The 22,006-nt window shown below is 40.7% G+C and overlaps 1 protein-coding gene and 1 pseudogene across 1 annotated transcript; one reads left to right on the top strand and one right to left on the bottom strand.

The window, feature by feature from the left end:
• Positions 1-15,617: 15,617 nt before the first annotated feature.
• Positions 15,618-16,450, bottom strand: LOC101023413 (nascent polypeptide-associated complex subunit alpha-like). Its single transcript, XM_009213447.3, is given in 2 exon segments — positions 15,618-15,869; positions 15,872-16,450. Coding segments are annotated over 2 exon segments (642 nt in total). The 5' UTR covers positions 16,380-16,450; the 3' UTR covers positions 15,618-15,735.
• A 1,095-nt stretch (positions 16,451-17,545) lies between these two features.
• Positions 17,546-19,759, top strand: LOC101023053 (annotated as a pseudogene).
• The last annotated feature ends 2,247 nt before the right edge of the window (positions 19,760-22,006 follow it).

Genomic DNA, 22,006 nt, shown 5'->3' with positions numbered 1-22,006 from the left:
AAAAAGAACCTTCGTCTTCTAGCAATAAGAGGCTAGGCAATTCAGATCAATGCTCCTGCTGAAAACCATCAGAAAACCTGAAAAACTATAAAATACATCTCCTTGAAGGTATCTGAGAGTCAAAAAGTCCGTGAAGAATAATAAAGTCAAGATCTAAGAGACGAAGGAAACTCAGAGAGGTAAACACAGCATCTGGGGATGCTTTACCCCTGGAGGTGCTGGGCAATTTCAAAGTAGATGGCTGAGAAACTGTAGACTACAATACTTTTGAGAGCCTGAAGGAGCTAAGAGAATGAAAACTGGAGTAAAGGATAATTCGGAAAGGAAAGCCTCTAGTAAACTCCCAGTACATTGGTTTGGGTTCCTGAAGGGCTGTGCCTGAATAGTGAATGCGGAAGTAGATGAGCCCTCATATTGAACAGTTTCCAGTCATTTCCAACCCTGATTGGATTGGGTTGATCCTGGATTGTTATAACCCTAAGCAGCCTCCTAGAAGTACAGGTATATTTTGTTTCATGTGCTTTGTTTTGTTGGACTTCCCTTGATTGCACTTCCCAGATACTCTGTTTTTTTAAATAAATCGAAGGTTTGTAGCAGTGCCGCATTGAAGAAGTCTATCAGTGCCATTTTCCCTACAGCATGTGCTCACTTAATGTCTCTGTGCCACATTTTGGTAATTCTTGCAATATTTCAAATTTTGCTGTTATTATTATGTCTGTTACGGTGATCCGTGATCAGTGATCTTTGATGTTACTATCAAAGATCTAATTGTTTGGGAGCCCTGCAAATCGCACCCATATAAGGTGGGGAACTTAATTGATAAATGTGTATGTTCTGACTGCTATGACTGGCCGTTGCTCCATCTCTCTCCCTCTCCTTCAACCTCTCTATTCCCTAAGACACAACAATATTGAAAATAGGCCAATTAATAGCTCTTCAGTGGCCTCTAAGTGTTCCAGTGAAAGGAAGAGTTGCATGTCTCTCACTTTACCTAAAAAGCTAGAAATAATTAAGCTTAGTGAGAGGAAGACATTTTGAAAGCCAACATAGGCTGAAAGGTAGGCCTTTTGTGCCAAATAGTTGGCCCAGTTAGGAATGTAAAAAAAAAAAAAAAAAGTTATTGAAGAAAATTAAAAGTGCTACTCCAGGCCGGGCGCGGTGGCTCAAGCCTGTAATCCCAGCACTTTGGGAGGCCGAGACGGGCGGGTCACGAGGTCAGGAGATTGAGACCATCCTGGTTAACCCGGTGAAATCCCGTCTCTACTAAAAATACAAAAAAAAAAAAAAAACTAGCCGGGTGAGGCGGCCGGCGCCTGTAGTCCCAGCTACTCGGGAGGCTGAGGCAGGAGAATGGCGTGAACCCGGGAGGCGGAGCTTGCAGTGAGCCGAGATTGCGCCACTGCACTCCAGCCTGGGCGACAGAGCGAGATACCTATAGAGGAAGTTTCAGTAGTCTGGGTAGAAGATCAAACCAGCCACAACATTCCCTTAAGCCAAAACCTGACCCAGAGCAAGGCCCTAACTCTTCAATTTTATGAAGGCCTAAGAGGTGGAAAAAAACTGCAGAAGAAAAATTTGAAGCTAGCAGAGGTTAGTCCATGAGGTTTAGAGAAAAAAGCCATCTCCATAATGTAAAAGTACAAGGTAAAGCAGCAAGTGCTGACGGAGAAGCTGCAGCAAATTATTCAGATCTAGCTAAAATCACTGATGATGGTAGCCATGCTAAAACAACAGATTTTTGAAGTAGAAAAAAACAGCCTTGGCCGGGCGTGGTGGCTCAAGCCTGTAATCCCAGCACTTTGGGAGGCCGAGACGGGTGGATCACGAGGTCAGGAGAGCGAGACCATCCTGGCTAACACGGTGACACTCCATCTCTACTAAAAAAATACAAAAAACTAGCCGGGTGAGGTGGCGGGCGCCTGTAGTCCCAGCTACTCGGGAGGCTGAGGCAGGAGAATGGCGTGAACCCGGGAGGTGGAGCTTGCAGTGAGCCGAGATCCGGCCACTGCACTCCAGCCTGGGCGACAGAGCGAGACTCCGTCTCAAAAAAAAAAAAAGAAAAAAAAAAAAAGAAAAAAACAGCCTTCTGTTGAAAGAAGATGCCATCTAGAACTTAGCTAAAGAGTAGTTAATGTTGGCTTCAAAGAACAGGTTGACTTTCTTCTTAGGGGTTAATGTAACTGGTGACTAAATTGAAGCCAATGCTCAGTTACCATTCCAAAAGCCCTAGGGCCCTCGGGAAGCATGCTAAAGCTATCTGGCCTGTGCTCTATAAATAAAACAACAAAGCCTGAATGACAGCATATCTATTCACTGTCATTACATGCTTACATTCAGTAAGCATGGCTTACTGAATATTTAAAGCCCACTTTTGAGATCTACTTCTCAGAAAAAAAAAAAATGTACAGGGATGTGTATTAATGTTGTTCTAATGGCTGCTAACACAGCATCCATTCTGCACCTCTTGGACTAAGAAATAATTTGATTTTCAGGTTTCACTATTAAGTAAACACATTTTGTAAGATTATAGCTGTCGTAAAGCATGATTCTTCTGTTAGATCTGGGCAAAGTAATTGAAAAGCATCTGAAAAGGATTCACCATTTTAGATGCCATCAAGAACACTTATGATTCATGGGAGGAGGTCAAAATAATAATATTAATGGGGTTTATAAAAGGTAGATTCCAACCATCATGAATGGCTTTGAAGGGATCAAGACTTCAGTGGAGGAAGTAACTGCAGATGTGGTAGAAATAGCAAGAGAACTAGAATTAGAAATGGAGCCTGAAGATGTGACTGAATTGCTGCAACCTCACAATAAAACTTGAACAGATGAAGAGTTGCTTCTAATGGATAAGAAAAGAAAGTGGTTTCTTTAGATGGAATGCAGTATCCCGGTGAAGATGTTGTGAACATTGTTGAAATGACAACAAAGAATTAAGAATGTTTCATAATCTCAGTTGATAAAGCAGCAGTAGGGTTTGAGAGGATTACTCCAATTTTGAAGAAGCTCTATGGTAGGTAAAATGCTATCAAACATTATGGCACATTAGAGAGAAATCTCTCAATCAATTCAGCAAATTTCACTGTCGACTTGTTTTAAGAAATTGCCACAGCCACCTCAACCTTCAGCAACCACCACCCTGATCAATCAGTAGTCATCAATATCAAAGCAAGACTTTTTACCAGCACAAAATACTATGACTCACTGAAGGCTGAGATGATTGCTAGCATTTTTTAGCAATAAAGTATTGTAAAATCAATATATGCATGTTGTTTTCTTAGATAAAATGCTATTGTACATTTAATGGACTACATGGTAATATAAACATAACTTATGTATTCCCTGGGAACCAAAAAAATTGTATTACTTGTTTTATTAAAGTATTCACTTTATTGCCATAATCTGTAACTGAACCCACAATATCTCTGAAGTATGCCTGTAAATATAAATAATTTTCTTAGGAAAAATTGCACTTTGTCAGTCTCAAATTATTGTATATTGCATATACATCTGAAACCCAATTAAAAAAATAACCAAGCACACAATGATACCAGATGATTTTATTAAAACTTATGGAAAACATGAGACAATAGAAACAGATCCAGAGAAGAAACAGAAAATACAGTTACCACAGATTTAAAATGTGTGCTTACTTTATTTGAGATAAAATACAGGACTGAGAATTTTGTAGTGGATTAGAAACCAGAAAAACCCTTAATAAATGGAAATTCTATGGCCAGGCATGGTGGCTCATGCCTGTAATCCCAGCACTTTGGGAAACCAAAGTGGGCAGATCACCTGAGGTCAGGAGTTCGAGACCAGACTGACCCACATGGAGAAACCTCATCTCTACCAAAAATAATTAGCCGGGCTTGGTGGTGCATGCCTGTAATCCCAGCTACTTGGGAAGGCTGAGGCAGGAGAATCACTTGAACCTGGGAGGTGGAGGTTGCGGTGAGCCAAGATCGCAACATTGCACTCCAGCCTGGGCAACAAGGGCAAAATTCTGTCTCAAAAAAAAAAAAAAAAAAGGAAATTCTAAAACTAAAAATTAAAATAAATGAAATTAAGAACTCAGTGAATGAATTTAATCAGAATTTAGACAAAGTTGAAGAGAGAATTAGTGAACTGGAAGATAGCTCAGAATAAAGCACAGAAAGGAGGGAGGAAATGGAAAAACATGGAAAAGAGCATTAAAAACAGAGGATATAGCAAAACGTTTTAACATATGTATAAATGAGGCTTCTTAAAGTAAGGAGAAGCCCAAATGAGGTAGAAGCAATATCTGAAGAGATAATGGCTGATAATTGCCTAAAACTAATGAAAGATAATCAAGCCACAGATTTCAGAATCACTCAAAATTCAAAGCATGAAAAATAAAAGTAAAATTACCATAGTAAAACTTCTTAAAGTAAGGACTAAGAAGAAATATTGAAAGTAGCCAGGGAAAAAGAGAGATACCTTCCAAGGCATAACAAACTGTTCCCTGACTTTTTGACTGTAACAAGGGCTAGAAGATAATGGAATGGTATCTTCAAAATACTGAAGGAAAATAATTGCCAAAGAATAATTCCAAATGTTACCAAAAAGAAGTGAGACATGTTATGTTACAACAGATCAAAACTAAGAGGTTGTTCTTCACACAGAAGAAAAGTCAACTCAGAGTGAAGATCAGAGATGCAAGAAAAAATAAAGAGCACAAAAATGGTAAATATGTGACTAATTTAATTGACCATTGACTATATAAAACAATAATAATAGTGGCTTAGGGTAAAATACAATAATAATATATTTTTATATGCAATATATATAGTAATCCCTTAGGGTAAAATACACATAAAGAACTAAACAGTAATAATTACACATAAGTCATGAGGGAATAAATGAAGTTAAAAGCTTCTAAGGTTTTTGCATTACCTTGGAAAAGAGTAGAAATACCAAGCAACGTTAGACTTTAAGTGAAGACTTTAAGTGTAGTCACTGAGGTAAGCACAAATAGAAAAGCAAAATTATATAAAACTACCAAGCTAATAGAAGAGGGAAATGGAATAATAAATAATATGGAGTCCCCAAAAAGGCAAGAAAGAAGTAAGGAATATAGATCAATAAGAGAAAGGAGAAGTAAAAGGGCAGATTAGATCTAAACACATTAATAACTATATTTAATATAAGCAAACTAAAACATCCAATTAAAGTTTGTCAGTCAGGATTTTAAAAAAATTACAACACATTGCTTACAAAACACTCATCTAAAGTACAAAAAGGCTGAGTGTGGTGGCTTACGCTTGTAATCCCAGCACTTTGGGAGGCAGAGGCTGGTGGATCACCTGAGGTCAGGAGTTCAAGACCAGCCTGACTAACACGGTGAAACCACATCTCTACTAAAAATATACAAATATAAAAATTAGCTGGGTGTGGTGTAGGGCACGTATAATTCCAACTACTCGGGAGGCTGAGGCAGGAGAATCACTTGAACCCGGGAAGCAGAGGTTGCAGTGAGCCAAGACCACACCGTTGCACTCCAGCCTGGGCAACAAGAGTGAAACTCTGTCTCAAATAAAATAAAATAATAAAATAAAATAAAGTGCAAACATATAGAAACAAATGGAAAAAGAAAGCTATAGTAGTTATATTAATATCATGAAAAGTAGATTTTTAAGGCAAAAGTGTTACTACAGATAAAGAGAGATAATTCATAATGACAAAAATGTGCAGTTCGCTGCAAAGATTTTGCACTTCTAAGATTGTATGTCTTTAATAACAGGTGAAAATACACAGCACAAAATTTAACAGAACTACAAAATAAAACTGTTTTCCAAAGTATCTGTGGTGAAGGAACATTTAAAATTTTCTAAACTGCTGCAGTTTAATACTTCTATAAAATTACAATAAAAACTGATTAATAGAGAAGTGAAAACCACACAAAATACAAATTCACTAATAATGCATAGATGTCACAGCAATGTCAAATTGCTAATAAAGTTGCTAAATAGTTGTTTCAATTTACAATGTGTTCTAAGAATATGCTAATTTATGTGCTCTTGGACAGGTGACAGTTTGGAGACTACCACTGGCCAGCAGAACACATTTTGAATAGCACTGAAACAGAAAAAGCCACAGTTGTAGTAAGAGATTTTCCACATTTCTTATAGAAGAAGCACCTAATTAATAAGTTTAATCCAATTGACATATCTGAATGTTGCACCCAAGATATGTGTCATGTGTACTTAAAAAGGGTATCTAGGCCATGCATGGTGGCTCACACCTGTAATCCCAGCACTTTGGGAGGCCGAGGCAGGTGGATCACGAGGTCAGGAGATCAAGACCATTCTGGCTAACACAGTGAAACCTCGACTCTACTAAAAATACAAAAACAAAATTAGCCGGGCATGGTGGCAGGCGCCTGTAGACCCAGCTACTCAGGAGGCTGAGGCAGGAGAATGGCGTGAACCCAGGAGGTGAAGCTTGCAGTGAGCGGAGATCAGGCCACTGCACTGCAGCCTGGATGACACAGTGAGACTCCATCTCAAAAAAAAAAAAAAAAAAAAAGGGTATCTATCTGCCAATTCCATCTTGCAGCATATAGACAATTTTTGTTTATGTGTCATGTGTACTTTTCACATGTCACATAAACAAAAATTGTCTATATGGCATAAGATGGAAATCACACCAATTATGTTCTCTGGAGTGGAAGTAGGCTAGAAATCAATTTTTTTTTTTCAAAAGAAAGATTAGCTGGAAATCCTCTCTGTATTTGGACATTTAAAACTACACATTAAATAATCTATGGGTTAAAGAAGAAATCACAATGGAAAAGTCATGCATACCAAAACTTCTAAGATCCAGCTTAAGCTATGCTTAGAGAGCAATACATATCCTTAAGTGCACATATTAAAAAAGAAGATGAGTTGGATATCAGTACTCTTAGCATTCATCTCAAGAAATTGGTGAAGTACAGTCAATGAAACCTAAATAAAGTATAAGAAAAGACATGTTAAAGAGCAGGGCCAAAAGAGGTTAAATATAAAATAAAAATTATAAGAAACCACAATAGTACTTAAAGAAAATAGGAGGTTTTTTAAATAGTTGGGGTGCAAATAGCCCTTCTAAATATGGCATCAGAGACAGAAACTATGAAGGGAAAAAGATAATGCAATTAGACTATTTACTTTTTAAAAAAATCTATGTCAAAATCACCACAGACAATACTAAAAGACAAATGACCACACAGGCAAAATATTTGCAAATTATATGACAAGAAGTCTGTATCATTTCTATGCAAAGAGCATATGCAAAATCAATACATAAAAGGAAAACATTGCAATAGAAAAAAATAGCCACAAGACATGTACCGGCACTTGCAAAAACAAGATACATAAATGGTTCATAAACATATTAAAATACATAATCTCACTAATAATCCAAGAAATAGAGTAATGTCTAATCTCACTGACAACAAAGAGTTTTCAAATACGAGCTTTTATTTTCAAGCATGATTATACTTACAATAAAACCAAAAGCGGCTAGGCATGGTGGCTCACACCTGTAATCCCAGTACTTTGGGAAGCTGAGGCAGGTGGATTGCTTGAGCTCAGGATTTCAAGACCAGTCTGGGCAACATAGTGAGACCCCATCTCTAAAAAAAAAAAAAAAAAACAAAAAAACTAAAAATTAGCCAGGCAGGGTGGCACATGCCTGTAGTCCCAGCTACTCAGGAGGTTGAGGTGGGAGGATTGCCTAAGTCTGGGAAGCTGAGATTGCAGTGACCTGAGATGACATCACTGCACACCAACCTGGGCAACAAAGTGAGACCTTGTCTCAAAACAACAACAACAAACCCCAAAAGCAATAATAATAATCAGTGGTGAATGATGAGTGCGCAGGAGTTATGTGTGAGGTATAGAATGAGGTATAAAAAAGGGGCTATTTTTCCAGAGAGAAATTTAACAATATGTATCAAAAGACTTAAATGGAAACCACTCAACTCAGGAAATTCATTTCTTAGAATTTGGCCTTAGGAAATAATCATGGATACATACAAAGATGTTTTTACAGGTATGCATATTATCACACTGTTTGTAATAATAGTAAAAAAAAGTGAACTATATAAATATCCAAAATTAGGAAGGTTAAAAACATTTCATACCCATAAACAGAGTAGAGGAACACAACTTATCTATTAAAAATGATAACATGAGAGAATATTCAGCAAAATGAAAAGTGATGCATGAAATATTGGTAAGGGAATAAAGTAGACTGTGAAATACCGTATTTTATAAAACATTTAAAGCAAACCCGTGTTGCTTAAATAAAAAAGGAAAGGGAGGAGGGAGGGGAGGGAGGGGACGGGGAGGGAGGGACGGGAGGGGAGGGGAGGGGAGGGAGGGGGGGGGGGGAGGGGCAGACTTTCACTATGTTGCCCAGGCTGATCTCAAACTCCTAAGCTCAAGTGATCCACCCACCTCAGCCTCCCAAAGTGCTGGGATTACAGGTGTGAGCCACCCTGCTGCCCAATATATGTTACTTTTCATCAGAAAAATGGTGCTTAAAAAAAAATTTCTGGTTTTGAAATTTTTACCTTTGCTTTCAAATTTCAAATGAAATGCAGAGGAAGCGTATGTACAATTCATTGCTTACTTACCTGGCCCTTGTTCTGCAGAGTTCACTTGGTCATATAGTAAACTTGTTTTCACAGTAATATTTGACATGGAAATTGAAAGAAAACACTGAACTTGTTTTTATCACATTTGGAGCAGCAGCTTTTTTATTCTAATTTTTTTAGCTTATCGAGATAAGTGGTTTTCTGTAGGATATTGAACATCATTTCCAAGGCACGAAATTTCTCGTAAAGGTAATCTATTCACTCATGCAATAAATATTTATTAGGCATATTTCTGTGTTCGGCCCTGTGCCAAAGACTGAGAATACAGTGATGGACTAGATCAGCCACCACTGCCCTTGTGGGGTTCAAGGTCCAAGGTCTCTCCTATCAGATGCGTCACACTTGACGATCCATCACTCAGGCCACAGCGTGGGCAATTTTCAAATGCAGACCACTCCGCCCAAATTCCTGAGCCCTTCAGCGCACACTGAGTGCACCAGAAGCAAATGTATTAGCAGGAGTGTGCAAGCAGTCCTTCGGAAATGAGGAAGTCACTCTCTTCCTGAAAAGTAACATATCAGCTTTTCTCAACTATTTCTGGAACTAAATTTTAAAAATTTGAGTCTTGTCTTGAAACAGCTAAGAAAAGTAAATAAATGAAGCTGCCAACAATCTCTCACCCTCGAGGATGTGAGGAAAGAGTGTATTTATGAAAGGGAACCAGAAGGACTGTGCTCACTGGCTGATAGACAACGCAAATAGGAATTTATTTCCCAACAATGACTCAGCAGAATCATAGATATAATGTAGGCCCAGGATTGAACGAGGAGAGTCATACACAGGTCATAACACAGCATGAAAGTAATGAATATTTGTACACCCAGTTTTCTCTCAATTTGTTTCCTGCTCAGAAAGTTCAAATGCCAATCTGTCCAAAGCCAGATGTTGTGGTAACGCCAAGTTCAGGTGAAGCTGGATCAGCAGGTCTTGGTGGAATTGCATAGACATGCAGCAACTCAGGCTGTCACAGATGTGGAGATGGTCTGCCAGGCCTGGGAGTAAGAGGTTTGGTCCAGATGAGATGGGGATTGCTTTGTTTATCTATTGCTGTGTTTAAAAAACAAACAAACAAATCCACAAAACTTAGTGGCTTAAAACAAATACAGACATGCAAAATGTCTTAATTTTTCATGAGTCTGAGGGCTGAACCGACTCCACTGGACAGCCTTCCTGCTTCACGTGCTGCCGTCGCGTGCAGTCATATGGCTGCCTTCATCTGGGAGCTTGGCTCGGGCTGACAGTCCAAGATGGCATCTCGTCCTTCAGCGTCTCTCTCCACGCAGCCTATTAATACTCAAGAAACCACCTGAGCAATATTACAATACGGCAGATGACTTCAATGCATAAGCACCAATGGGGTCCCTGCTTGCATCATATTTGCCAATGTTTCTTTGGCCAAAGCAAAGAAACATTCACATCGCCCATTCCAGAGTCAATGCAGGAGGCGCTACACAGGTTATGACTCTTTTGGGCTGTGGTTTATTGGGGCCCTCAATCTAACTGTCTACCACAGGGACCAAGACCAGAAAACGGGTGAGATGAGGACGTGAAAGTGGAATATAGTGCGGGGATGAGGTGGGGCGGAGGCCACAATTGGAACGTGGTCACCAAACAAGACAATAGCATAATTGGAGTTAGGAGTGGGGACACGGAGATCAAGGTGAAGACATATACAGAGGAACTGTGGCGCTGCTGCTCCTGGTTCCCATCTTTCCTGGTTCTCCAGCCCCTCCATTCTCTGTCCCAAACATTGGCTCAGGTGTTCCAACTTTGAAGATATGTTTTTAATGTGGTTTTATATATGTTTTAAATGTTTGTAAAAAGTGGAATATCAATAATTTAACCAGTAGACTTACACTGTAAGAGGGGAGGAGTCTGTCCGTGGTTTACAAACTCTCATGTGATTCTCTGACCTCATCTTCCGCTCCCCAACCCCCAGTCGCAGTCTCTGTAGTTGCACTGGCCAATTGTTCTACAATAGGGCCTTTTGCCTGCCATATAGCCCCTGTCTGGGAACCTCTTCCCCGACATACATACACAGCTCCCCCATTTTTTTCATATCTTTGTTAATGTGTAATCTCACTGATTATTTCCCTAGCCATTTTCCTGACATCATTTAACATGGCAACCTACCCTTTCTCCACACATCACTATTCTTTTTCTGTCCTGTATTTCTCTAGAGAGCCCTCACACCATGTCACAATATATATATTTATTTGTTTGTTGTTGTTGCTTGTCTGATTTATTTTGCATCTTTCCACAGTCCCAGGATGATTCTAACATGCAGTCAAGTTCACAAGGAGCAGGTTTAGGGCGCAGGCTTCAGTTACTCAGAACTCTATTCTAGTCCTGCCTTGCAGCTGAGAGGACCCATGATCTTGGGCAGTTCCTTAACTTCTGAAAACCTCAGCTATAAAATGCAAGTCATGAAAGTTTTTCTTATCTCTTAGGTTCTTGCGAAGATTACATGAGACTTGTAAGCATGGAGCTCAAGCTCATGGCGCCCGGCACGTGGTAAGTGCTGAGTGACCAAAAGGTTTTTGTGGGAGGGGATTTGGGTCTCCCATTCTGTGATGGTTGTGTCAACTCTTCTTGAGAATAGCATGTGGGGTTAAGCACACCTGGCTGCAGTGACTGTCTTCTTTTCTTTTCCGTCAGCAGAGATTGTTAGGGTTGCTTAGCAAAGCACCTGCTTGTCCTTTTAGAGCCCAGTCTCCTGGTGTCAATAAATTCATAATTGTTCATTAGATCACATCGACTTCTTACGGCAAAGTAAAGAATATTGAAATCATAGTTGCCAAAGGTTTTTGGCTAGGTAACAGCCACAGGAGAAAATGGATGTTATGAATTTCCTTTTGATACACATTAATTATATTTTCTCATTTGAAAATCATTTGAAAGGAGTATGTCAAAGCTTTTCTGGCTAGGTGCGGTGGCTCACGCCTGTAATCCCAGCAATTTGGGAGGCTGAGGCCGGTGGATCACCTGAAGTCAGGAGTTCGAGACCAGCCTGGCCAACATGGAAAAAACCCCTCTCTACTAAAAATACAAAAAAATTAGCCAGGCATGGTGGCAGGCACCTATAATTTCAGCTACTCGGGAGGCTGAGGCAGGAGAATCACTTGAACCCAGGAGGCAGAGGTTGCAGTGAGCCTAGATTGTGCCACTGTACTCCAGCCTGGACAACTGAGACTCTGTCCTCCCCCCCTCCAAAAAAAAGCTTTTATTTTTAAAACTTTCTTTCTAACAGAGAGAGCATTATAGCAAATCACCCAAGACTATGGTACTAGGCATCTTACTTCCTCAGGACTTTCAGGTTTGTCCAAGGAGCATTTCTAGGATCTCATGATGGTGCCAGCTATTTTGTTTATTTCAGAACCTCTTCTCAGGGAGCCTTATATTAAAGTGAATTCTCAGTAGAAACAATTTCTCTCTAGATTATCCTTCCTGGAAAGATCTGATAGGAGTAAAAGAGAAAGCATTTTTAAAAACGGTTTATTCATTACTCATTTAAAACACGGAAGTATTTATGGAGCTCTGCTGACATGGAGGAGCCCAGGCTGGCCTTCACGGAGTTTACATTCTATCAGAGCGACCTATCAGATTTGCATGCAGCGAAGTGCAGTAAAGTTTGCTAAGTGCTACTGTAACAGTATAAACAAAGCAGTCAGGAAGAGTGATGACTTGCAGCTGGTTATGGAGCAGGCATTCTCAACAGCTTTACACAAGAGAGATTTCACCAGACCCAGAAGAGAAAGAGGCTCATTCAAGTGACAGGATCAGCAAAGGCAGAGCCAAAGGGCTAGGACAACAGGCTGCCCATTTGAAGGAGATAAGAACAGCAGCCTGGCGTGGCTCTCCCAGGGCCCCAAGAGGAGTCACCAGAGATGGTGCTAGAGAGGCTGATGAGAACAGGTTTGAAGAGCTGGAGAGTCTACTTAGAAATTTGAAATTTATTCTTCAGGCAATCAGGAGCCATTGAAACGTTCTGAGCAAAACCAAGTCATGACTAGATCTGTGTTTAAGAAAGATCACTCTGAGACAGGTCCCCAGTCCTTGACCAGGCAGCACAATTGACAATGTGGTTAGATATTTTAGGGGTGATGGTGAATTTCCAGGATAGCAGTTGTGAGAATCTGTTAAATAAATAAAGACTTGAGGTAAGAAATATGGTTGTCTGCTTTGCTCTGACCTCAGCCTTTGCTCATTTATCTGCTGGGATTTGATCAGACCCATTCTAGCCTCTTTTTTGCTCTGTCACCACCAAGGGTAGTGGTCCTGGCCCCAGGCTCTCAGCTCCCCTTCTCCATGAGCTCCCTGCTCTAGATACTGAGGCTCAAGACAGCAAGTCAAGTCAGTTGTGTTGAGTGAATGTCATGCACGAGGAATCGTGTTGTGGATGCTGTGATGTACTGCCCGGATGCCCATCCACGACTGAAGGACTCACCTGCCTCACTGCTGAGGGTGCTGCCGGCCCACGACCCTCAGCTGTCAGTCTAACTTCACAAGCAGACAGTTCAGAAGAGTCATCCCATCTTCAGAATTCTAAGTCAGGTCAAACGAGACTTTCTTTGAGATTGGACTGCAGCGCGACTTCTTCCTCTGCCCAATCCTGCTTCCTCCCCTTCTCTTCTTCCACAGCACTGACCCCAAAAATATTAGTTATAAACCTCCTGTATGTGAACCTTCATCCCATGGTGTGCTTCTTAGGAACCCCCCCGAAACAGATAGAAAGAACAAGAATCAAGGATTAGAAGAGAGTGTGAGTCCATCACACGATGACTGTGTTGTCTGGGATGAACCTCAGTGCTCCCCTCGAGGGCTGGGGCCAGGACTCAATGAGGCTTTCAGTGATTTTTGATTGAGATAATGGATGGAACTTTCTCTGTAAATGTTTTAAAAGCCCATGCAATTCTCAGTTATCATTATAGTTGTAAAGCAGGGCAAAGATAACCTCAATGGATAACTGAAAGATGAGACTGGATTCAAAGTTGGAGACCCTGGAGCAGAGAGGGAAGTGGAGAGGATGTCACAATTGCTCAGAGGGGACATAATGAAGATGAGAAGGAGACTACTACTCAGAAATGGGCCATCAAGAGTGTGCAAGGCTTCAGAAATGTCAAGTGGGTTAAGCAATTATGGAAAGTGTTAGATTCAAGAGCAATGCTCACACTCAATTTTCTAGGAATGTTTCATTGGTCATCAGTAGTCTATTTGGAGAAGCATGGGGCAGAAATGTATCTGTCTCCTTTTCCTATGCCTAAGAAGCTGCTGGTACCCAGGGAGCAGCCAGCAACTATTTATTAATGTTGAATAATTCTTAGGTGTTTGAAAGCAAAGTGCATAGTTTATTGCCACTAATGAAGACAATTATTGAAGCAGTATATTGGAAAGTTTGTCTGCTACTGACCTCTGCCACACACCTGTGAACACACTCATCTACCTATCCATGCTCTATCCAGCCTGGTTGCTGACTACAAACAGAATTATCTCCCTAGTATCTTGGAAGTTGTTTTTCCTACACACACGACTAGAAGGAAATCTCTAAGTCTATCCCTAGACTTTTTGTTTGTTTTTGTAGAGTCGGGGTTTCACCATGCTAGCCAGGCTGCAGGCTGGTCTCAAACTCCTGACCTTGTGATCCACTCACCTCGGCCTCCCAAAGTGTTGGGATTACAGGCATGAGCCACTGCGCCCAGCCCTCCCCTACTTCTTTAAGGCCCCTATACCTCTTTGAACATTATCATTCCTGAAAGAGTATGCAAATGAACCACTAATAAGATGGCATGCTTCTGAATTTAATCATGAAAGGGTAAACACATGTTACGGAATTAAAGATCTAAACACACATTTTGAGGGATATACTAATAGGATATTGAAGGCAGAGGAATTGTTTCCAAATAAAACAGCCTCCTTTGAAGTGAGAGTTCATCAAAGCAAGTTCTTCTTACCTTTAGGAATGTAGGCTTCTTATAAATTTACATGGCCACTTGCATTGGTGATCAGTGCATAATTTCCCCTTCCAATTTTGACCTATTTGGGTTGATGTTTAGTGCATCACCACACAATGATTTGTCTATCTCCCCACCAGACTATGAATTTTTTTTAGGGTAGGGACTTTTTCTTTAATCTCTGATTCCCTAGCACATTGCAAATAACCTGTTGCTTGGGAGACACTAAAAGGATATTGAAGGAAGGGAGAAGGGCAAAGAGAGGGAGGGGAGGAGAATGGAATGGAGTCCAGTTAGACTCACGGCGCTTATTCAGAGTTGTCAAAACACTCAGTTCCTATTGACCTTGAGGGAGCTTCCTGACTCCCAGAGCACTGCGGGATAGTGAGAAGTAGGTAAAATTTGGAATCAGGAAACTTGGGTTTGTGTCCTAGTTATGCCATTTCATGCATATATGTCCTCAGATGAGGCATTTAACCTCCAAGCCTCAATATCATCTTCTGTAGATTGAGAATTATTATGTCTACCTTAAAGAGATCCTGAGTGATTAAGTGAAATAAAATATGTGAAAGCATTCAGCAACCTTTTTTTTTTTTTTTTTTTTTGAGACAGAGTCTCACTTTGTCGCCCAGGCTGGAGTGCAGTGGTGCAATCTCAGCTCACTGCAACCTCCGCCTCCCAGGTTCAAGTGATTCTCCTGCCTCAGCCTCCTGAGTAGCGGGGTTGTAGGTGCACAGCACCACACTCAGCTAATTTTTGTATTTTTAGTAGAGACAGAGTTTCCCCATGTAGGCCAGGCTGCTCTCGAACTCATGACCTCAGGTGATCTGCCTGCCTCGGCTTCCCAAAGTGCTGAGATTCAGGCATGAGCCACTGTGCCCAGCAAGCATTCAGCAATTTTTTAAATGCCATTTAATTGTTACCTACCATTATTATTACCCTGAAATCAGAGCCATCTTCCACTGAACTCCCTTTTCTGTTTAATTTGGCAAAATACTGTCTTTTTTATTTTTTCATCCAACAGGAAGCCACAGCTTTATTTATGATAGAAACAGTACAAATTTCAAACCAAGCTGCAGTTACTCCTTTGAGACACCGAAAAAAGTTGCTTTCAGATGGTTATATTGTTAATTCCATAATAGCATTTACAATATCATTACTGTTCTTCAGGGCTCGGACTGCCTTTGCTCTAGACACATTTGCTTGTGACATGACCAATTCTATGTCCTTAATTTCCACGCTTGTTTCATCACCTCTTCCTCGTCACTCTCCTCTTGTACAGTTGGAGTCTGTGTGTTTTCCTGAATGTTTGAGATAGCTTCACCTTGAACTTTGAATTTCTCAGCAGCTGCTAGTTGTGCTTGGTGAGATAAATCTTTGATCTTGGCTTCCCCAAAAGCTATGCAGGTATCCAAAGCAGGGTTCTTGTAGACATCTGGTTTTGTGATGACAAAGAAGACATTCTTAGATTTCCGGATAGTGACTCTAGTAACTCCTGTCACCTGTCGAAGACCCAGTTTGAACACAGCCTCCCGTGCCTTCTTTTCACTCTGCCTCTGTTTTGCTTTACTGACTAGTTCTTCATCAATTTCAGCTGCTACCGCCAGCTGGACTTGTTGTGTGGTTACCTGGGTGGAATCCTGTTCTTCAAGCTCTGGTACTGACTCATTACTGTCAGATTCTGTTCCAGACCCTGTCTCAGCCTGGGGCTGCAGCAACTCCTGCTCTATACCAGGGACGGTTTCTGTGGCTTCGCCGGGCATTTTGTGGAGGGAACGGGGAATCAAGATGGCGGCAGAAAGAGAGCGAGCAGGAGCGAGTCCCACGCCTGTTGCAGAAGGAAGCCTGGCGCCCAAAATACTTTTGATATAGTATTTTAAAGAAGGGGGGAAAGTCTGATTTTAAATTCATTTTCTCTTCTTGTTCTCAGGATTTTGGTAAAGTGTATTGGATGATTATTTTTTTAAAAAATGAGAGCAACAGTGATTCCAGTCAAAGGTTTGCTACTGGCCTCCAGTTAAATCAGAACCACTTGAGAACTTCATAAAATACAGATTTCCAAGTCCCAATTCTGAGGACCTCAATTCAATTGCCCTTGAGTGGGGATGGGGAAACCTGTAGCTTAAAAAGCTGCCCAGCTGAGTCTGATGAGAAACCAGGCTAGGAAACCTGGATAGGCTCCTTTTTCCATTTAAAACTGTCAGCACCTGTAATCCCAGCACCTTGGGAGGCCGAGGTGGGCAGATCACTTGACATCAGGAGTTCGAGACCAGCCTGGCCAACAAACATGGTGAAACCTCGACTCTACTAAATATACAAAAAAATTAGCCAGGCGTGGTGGCGCATGCCTGTAATCCCAGCTACTCGGGAGGCTGAGGCAGGGGAATCACTTGAACCTGGGAAGCCGGGTTGCAGTGAGCTGAGATCATGCCACTGCACTCCAGCCTGGGCTACAGAGTGAGACTCTGTCTCAAAAACAAACAAACAAAAAAACTGTCAGAAAAGCTCCAAGTGCAGGCAAGAGAGTTTATGAATATGCCCTTTCTAACTGGCTAATTGTCAGCGGAATAAACCCTCACATGCTATGAGGGTTCATGGCATTCAGACTTATGGTTTGAAACTAGCAATGTTATAGAAATCCCAGCCTCAGCCTGAGCATGCCTTTTCTGTAACAAATTCACAGGTAGGCACATGCACCTAAAATCAAAGCTCTGGAGCTAGAGTGGGAAATACAGGATTAGTAGGGCTCTTAGAAAAAACATTTGATCTCTTTTGTCTTATTTCCTCAGCTTCAGGAGAAAATGGCATAAGGCATACCTCTGTCTGTTTTACAAGGATTTATTATGATTATCATTATTATTATTTATTTCACTATTTTTTTTAGAGACAGGGGTATCACTTTGTCACCCAGGCTGGAGTCCGGTGGTGTGATCATAGTTCACTGCAGCCTCGAACTCCTGGGCTCAAGCAATTCTCCTGCCTCAGCCTCCTGAGTAGCTGGGACTACAGGCATGCACCACCATACCTGACACATAGGGGTGTTTTGACCTGAAAATGAACGTGAAGAAGTAATGGTGATTTGAACTTTTTGGAAAAACTCCTCTGCCTCATCATCTTTGGGGCTCAGGGTAGTTCCAGAGTTACCATTCAGCACAACTCTTATAAAAATTGAAATTCTACATTTATATTCCACTGGGACTCATGTATGGCTGGTGGTAAATTGGTACAACCACTTCAGAAAACTGTTGAGTAGTGTCTAGCAAACTAAACATTTGCATACCCTATTTTGCTCCTATGCACATACCTAACGGAAATGTTTACAATGTTTACCAAAAGTCATGTACTAGATATGCATAGTATATTATAATAGCTGATTATAATTATAATAACTGATTATACTAGCTCAAAACTGAAATTACCCAAATGACCATCTACAGTAGAATGAATTGTAATATATTTGCACAGTAGAATACCATACAAAAAGAAAATGAATTATCTATAATTACACACAAAATTAGATGAATTTCACAAGCATGAGTTTGAATGAAAAGCTAAACAAGAAAGAGTCAATACTGCACTTACATAAAGTACAAAACTGGCAGAATGAAGAAGCTGAGATTATGAGTCTCCCAGACAGTAGTTCAGCTTCCAGGACTCTCTTCCAGCATGACCAAAGACACCTCTTCACACAAGATGGTAGCAACAAATTATAGGTACAGTTGCAGCAAATTCATAGATCAATTGAAAATCCTCATCAATACCTTCAATCAAAAACTTTGCTCAGGTTATTGTACCAAACAAAAACTTGGTTTATAAATCAATACAGAAGAGTCAAAAATCCAGATCTGGTTTCAGAATTGAAGAGCTAGGCGTGGATTCTAGAAAAGACCAGAACCAGAGACTTTAGAATCAAGCCAGAGCCACGGAGAAGATCTACCTGGTGCAGAGTTTCAAAGCAGAGAAGCCCGACGGTGTTGTACCACCTACAGTGCCTCTCAATTATGCCCTCTCATCAAGGCATTTTTGAAAAACCCATACTCTAGGACTGATTCCAGGAAGCAACTTGCTAAAGAAATTAGTGTTCCAGAGTCAAGAGTCCAAATTTGGTTCCAAAATCGAAGATCTAGATTTCATCTCCAGAGAAAAAGGGAACCTGTTGTGTCCTTAGAACAAGAAGACCAGGGGCAAGATTTCTGAGAGACTTCAAGGTACAGAAGATACACAGAATGGCACCACCCTCACTAGCAGCTCTCATTTCTCTAGAGCCAGAACATGGTGAACACAGTCAAGTTCAGTGTATTTGATATTATCAACTTGGGCCCCAAATCTCTTTCATAGTCTTCTTGGGAGATGATAAAGGACTTGGCCGGGTGCGGTGACTCACACTTGCAATCCCAGCACTCTGGGAGGCCGAGGCAGGAAGATTTTTGAGCCCAGGAGTTTGAAACCAGCCTGGGCAACATAGCAAGACCGTGTCTCTACTATCAAAAATAAATAAAAATAACTGTAGGAGGCAGAGATAGGTACAGGAGGCACCACACTACCCTATTGACACAACCTGGATCCAGAGTTCAGCAGACCTGAGACAATGAAAATAAACTTAATAATAATAATAATAATAATAATAATAAAAAGATTGTGGTTACCCTTGGGGTGGAGGGTAGGGGGTTAGCGATTGTAAGAAGATATGAGGGGCACTTCTGGGGTGCTGATATATTGTATACTGATTCTTTCTTTCCCCTTTTTTATTTTTTAAATCTTTGTAGGTACACAGTAGGTGTATAAAATTCTGTTTCTTGATCTGAGTGATGGTTACAGAAGAATGTTGAGTTTAAAAATTAATTGAGTTGTGTATTTATGAGATCTGCATTTTTCCATGCATATTACACTTCAATTAAAAGTTTAAATCTAAGCATGCTCCTCAAAACAAGAAAAAAGAAAGTTGAAATCAACTCCAAGAATGCATATCCAAAGCATAGCTGATGATGCTCAACAAGGGAGAACTGGCATTTATTTATAGCAAGACTCACTTTCTTTTCAATTACTTTATTATTTGTTATTAACTTTTTAAAGATGCGCTCTTGCTGTGTCCCCCGGGCTGGAGTGCAGTGTAGCGATCATACCTCACTGCAGCCTCGAACTCCTGAGCTCAAATGGTCCTCCTGCCTCAGCCTCTCGAGTAGCTGAGAATACAGGCAGGCACCACCACACCTGGCTAGTTTCTTTCTTTTTAAAGATGCTGGGAAGAGCCCACATGCTGTAACTTCTGAACAGTTTTCCCAACTGACCATTTTGGTTGTCTTTAGAGAAGTCTGACCAAAAAAAAAAAAAAAAACCCATTAGGTGTATTTTACAAAGGCTTCGTGAGCTGATAATATAATTCAACTATGCCTTCTGAAATGAAGGAGAACATTTCCTCCATATTCATAGAAACTTTCTTTTCATCTCAAAACATGCCTTGAACAGAGCTTGGGAAGAAATGTGTTAACCTGGCCTGAAAGGTTAACTGGTCTGCTGAGTGAGGTGTTCAGAAACTAACACACACACAAAATCATTTGAAAAAGTATGGCATTGTTGCTGTGTGTGTGCTTTTAAAAATTCCTTCTTAAAATGACTTTCTTTTAAGCCAGGCATGGTCATGTGCACCTGTAGTCCCAGCTGCTCTGGAGGCTGAGCGGGGAGGATCATTTGAGCCCAGCAGTTCGAGTCCAGCCTGGGCAACATAAAGAGACTCCCATTTCTAAAACAAACCAAAAAAAAATGTTTTAAATGGCCTTATTTTTTAACGAAACTTTACATGTTCAATTTTAAGTCAATCAATACAGAAAACTAAAGAGCAAGAACCAGTATCTAAAATAAAAATCACCCTACATGCCACCTCCCTAAGAAACTAATATTAGCATTCAGTGACTCTCATTCCAATAATTCTCTAGGCATAGATAGGAATTATTTTGTAAACATGGGGGAAATTTTAAACAAAAAGCAAATTATAAAGGAAAATCACTTGCATAATCTCCATTTATCTCTTAGAGGATGAAGGAGAGAGAAGAACTTTTACTTCCACAGATTATAAAATAATCTTTCTGGCCTCTCCTTTGATGAGATGAGTGCTCTGATAAGGAAATTGTTGAAATTCTAAGGTGAGTAAATAGTGCCTTTCTGATCAAGCATTGGCCTAACTTGGGTGGGAGGTGGGTTGGAAAACAGAGGAACCACATCTAGTTGGTTTGATCATGGTGGGACTTTCTGAAAGGAGCCATTCACATAGAATCAAGACGTAGACCACCACAGAGCAAAGGAGAGAGAAGGTGTGGCCCAGAGCCATTAACAAAGCAACCACTGCCGGGGTGCCTGTGCAGATGAACACACAGGAAAAGTGACTAAGATAATGATGATTGGAAGATTTGAAAAATGATCATCCCAAACCCAATCAAAGGAAAGAAATAGAACAAAATAGTGTCATAGGTCTGGCTATTCTTAATTAGAATAATTTCAGTTTCTTCTATAACTTTTAAAAGGAGAGTTTATTTGTTTTTTGTTTTTTGTTTTTGAGGCAGAGTCTTGCTCTGTCACCCAGGCTAGAGTGCAGTGGTGCCATCTCAGCTCACTGCAACCTCCCACTCCTAGGTTCAAGCGATTCTCCTGCCTCAGCCTCCCCAGTAGCTGGGATTACAGGCGCGCAGCACCACACCCAGATAATTTTTGTATCTTCAGTAGAGAAGGGGTTTCACCATGTTGGCCAGGATGGTCTCAAACTCCTGACCTCGTGATCCGCCTGCCTCGGCCTCTGAAAGTGCTGGGATTACAGGCATAAGCCACCGCACCCGACCAAGGAGATCTGTTTGAATCACAGATTAAATGCGTTGATGCATAGATTCTACCTACTTACAGGTAAGCCCAGCCCAAAATTAAGATTTTTACTTGTTGTATGGCTCCTTCTCCAATTGGGTTTTGCAAAATTCTCACAAGTTGAGGATTCCTTTAACTAAGGGTTTGGGAGATAGCAAAGTGCCAATCCTGATCTTTCTAGCACTCTGTGATGCTCCCTCTCTGACCCAGGAGGTAGATGGTGATTCACTGCCTAAGGGAGTCAAGAAGGCTCTGAGACTCAGAAGGAAAAATCACCGTTCTGTCTTGAAACTTTTTCAAATGAAAGATTATATAGATTGAGACACTAGGACAGAAAGCCCTCAAAGCTTGGTACATCTCTCCTTAGACCGCATTTCCATTATGAAGTCTCAAACTTAATGTGTGTCTTTAGTACACATTGTTACTGGTTCATAATGGCAGGCCAACCCAAGCCATTAAAACCCCACTGATTGTGAACATGTTTGTTCACAGTTTGTGCCCTGCCCTGGTCCACGAGCTTGGCATATACTGGCTTGTTTAA

Source organism: Papio anubis, chromosome 8 (assembly GCF_008728515.1).
Source record: "Papio anubis isolate 15944 chromosome 8, Panubis1.0, whole genome shotgun sequence".
In the NCBI taxonomy this organism is placed as follows: domain Eukaryota; kingdom Metazoa; phylum Chordata; class Mammalia; order Primates; family Cercopithecidae; genus Papio; species Papio anubis.
This window is presented reverse-complemented; position numbering and strand designations above follow the sequence as displayed.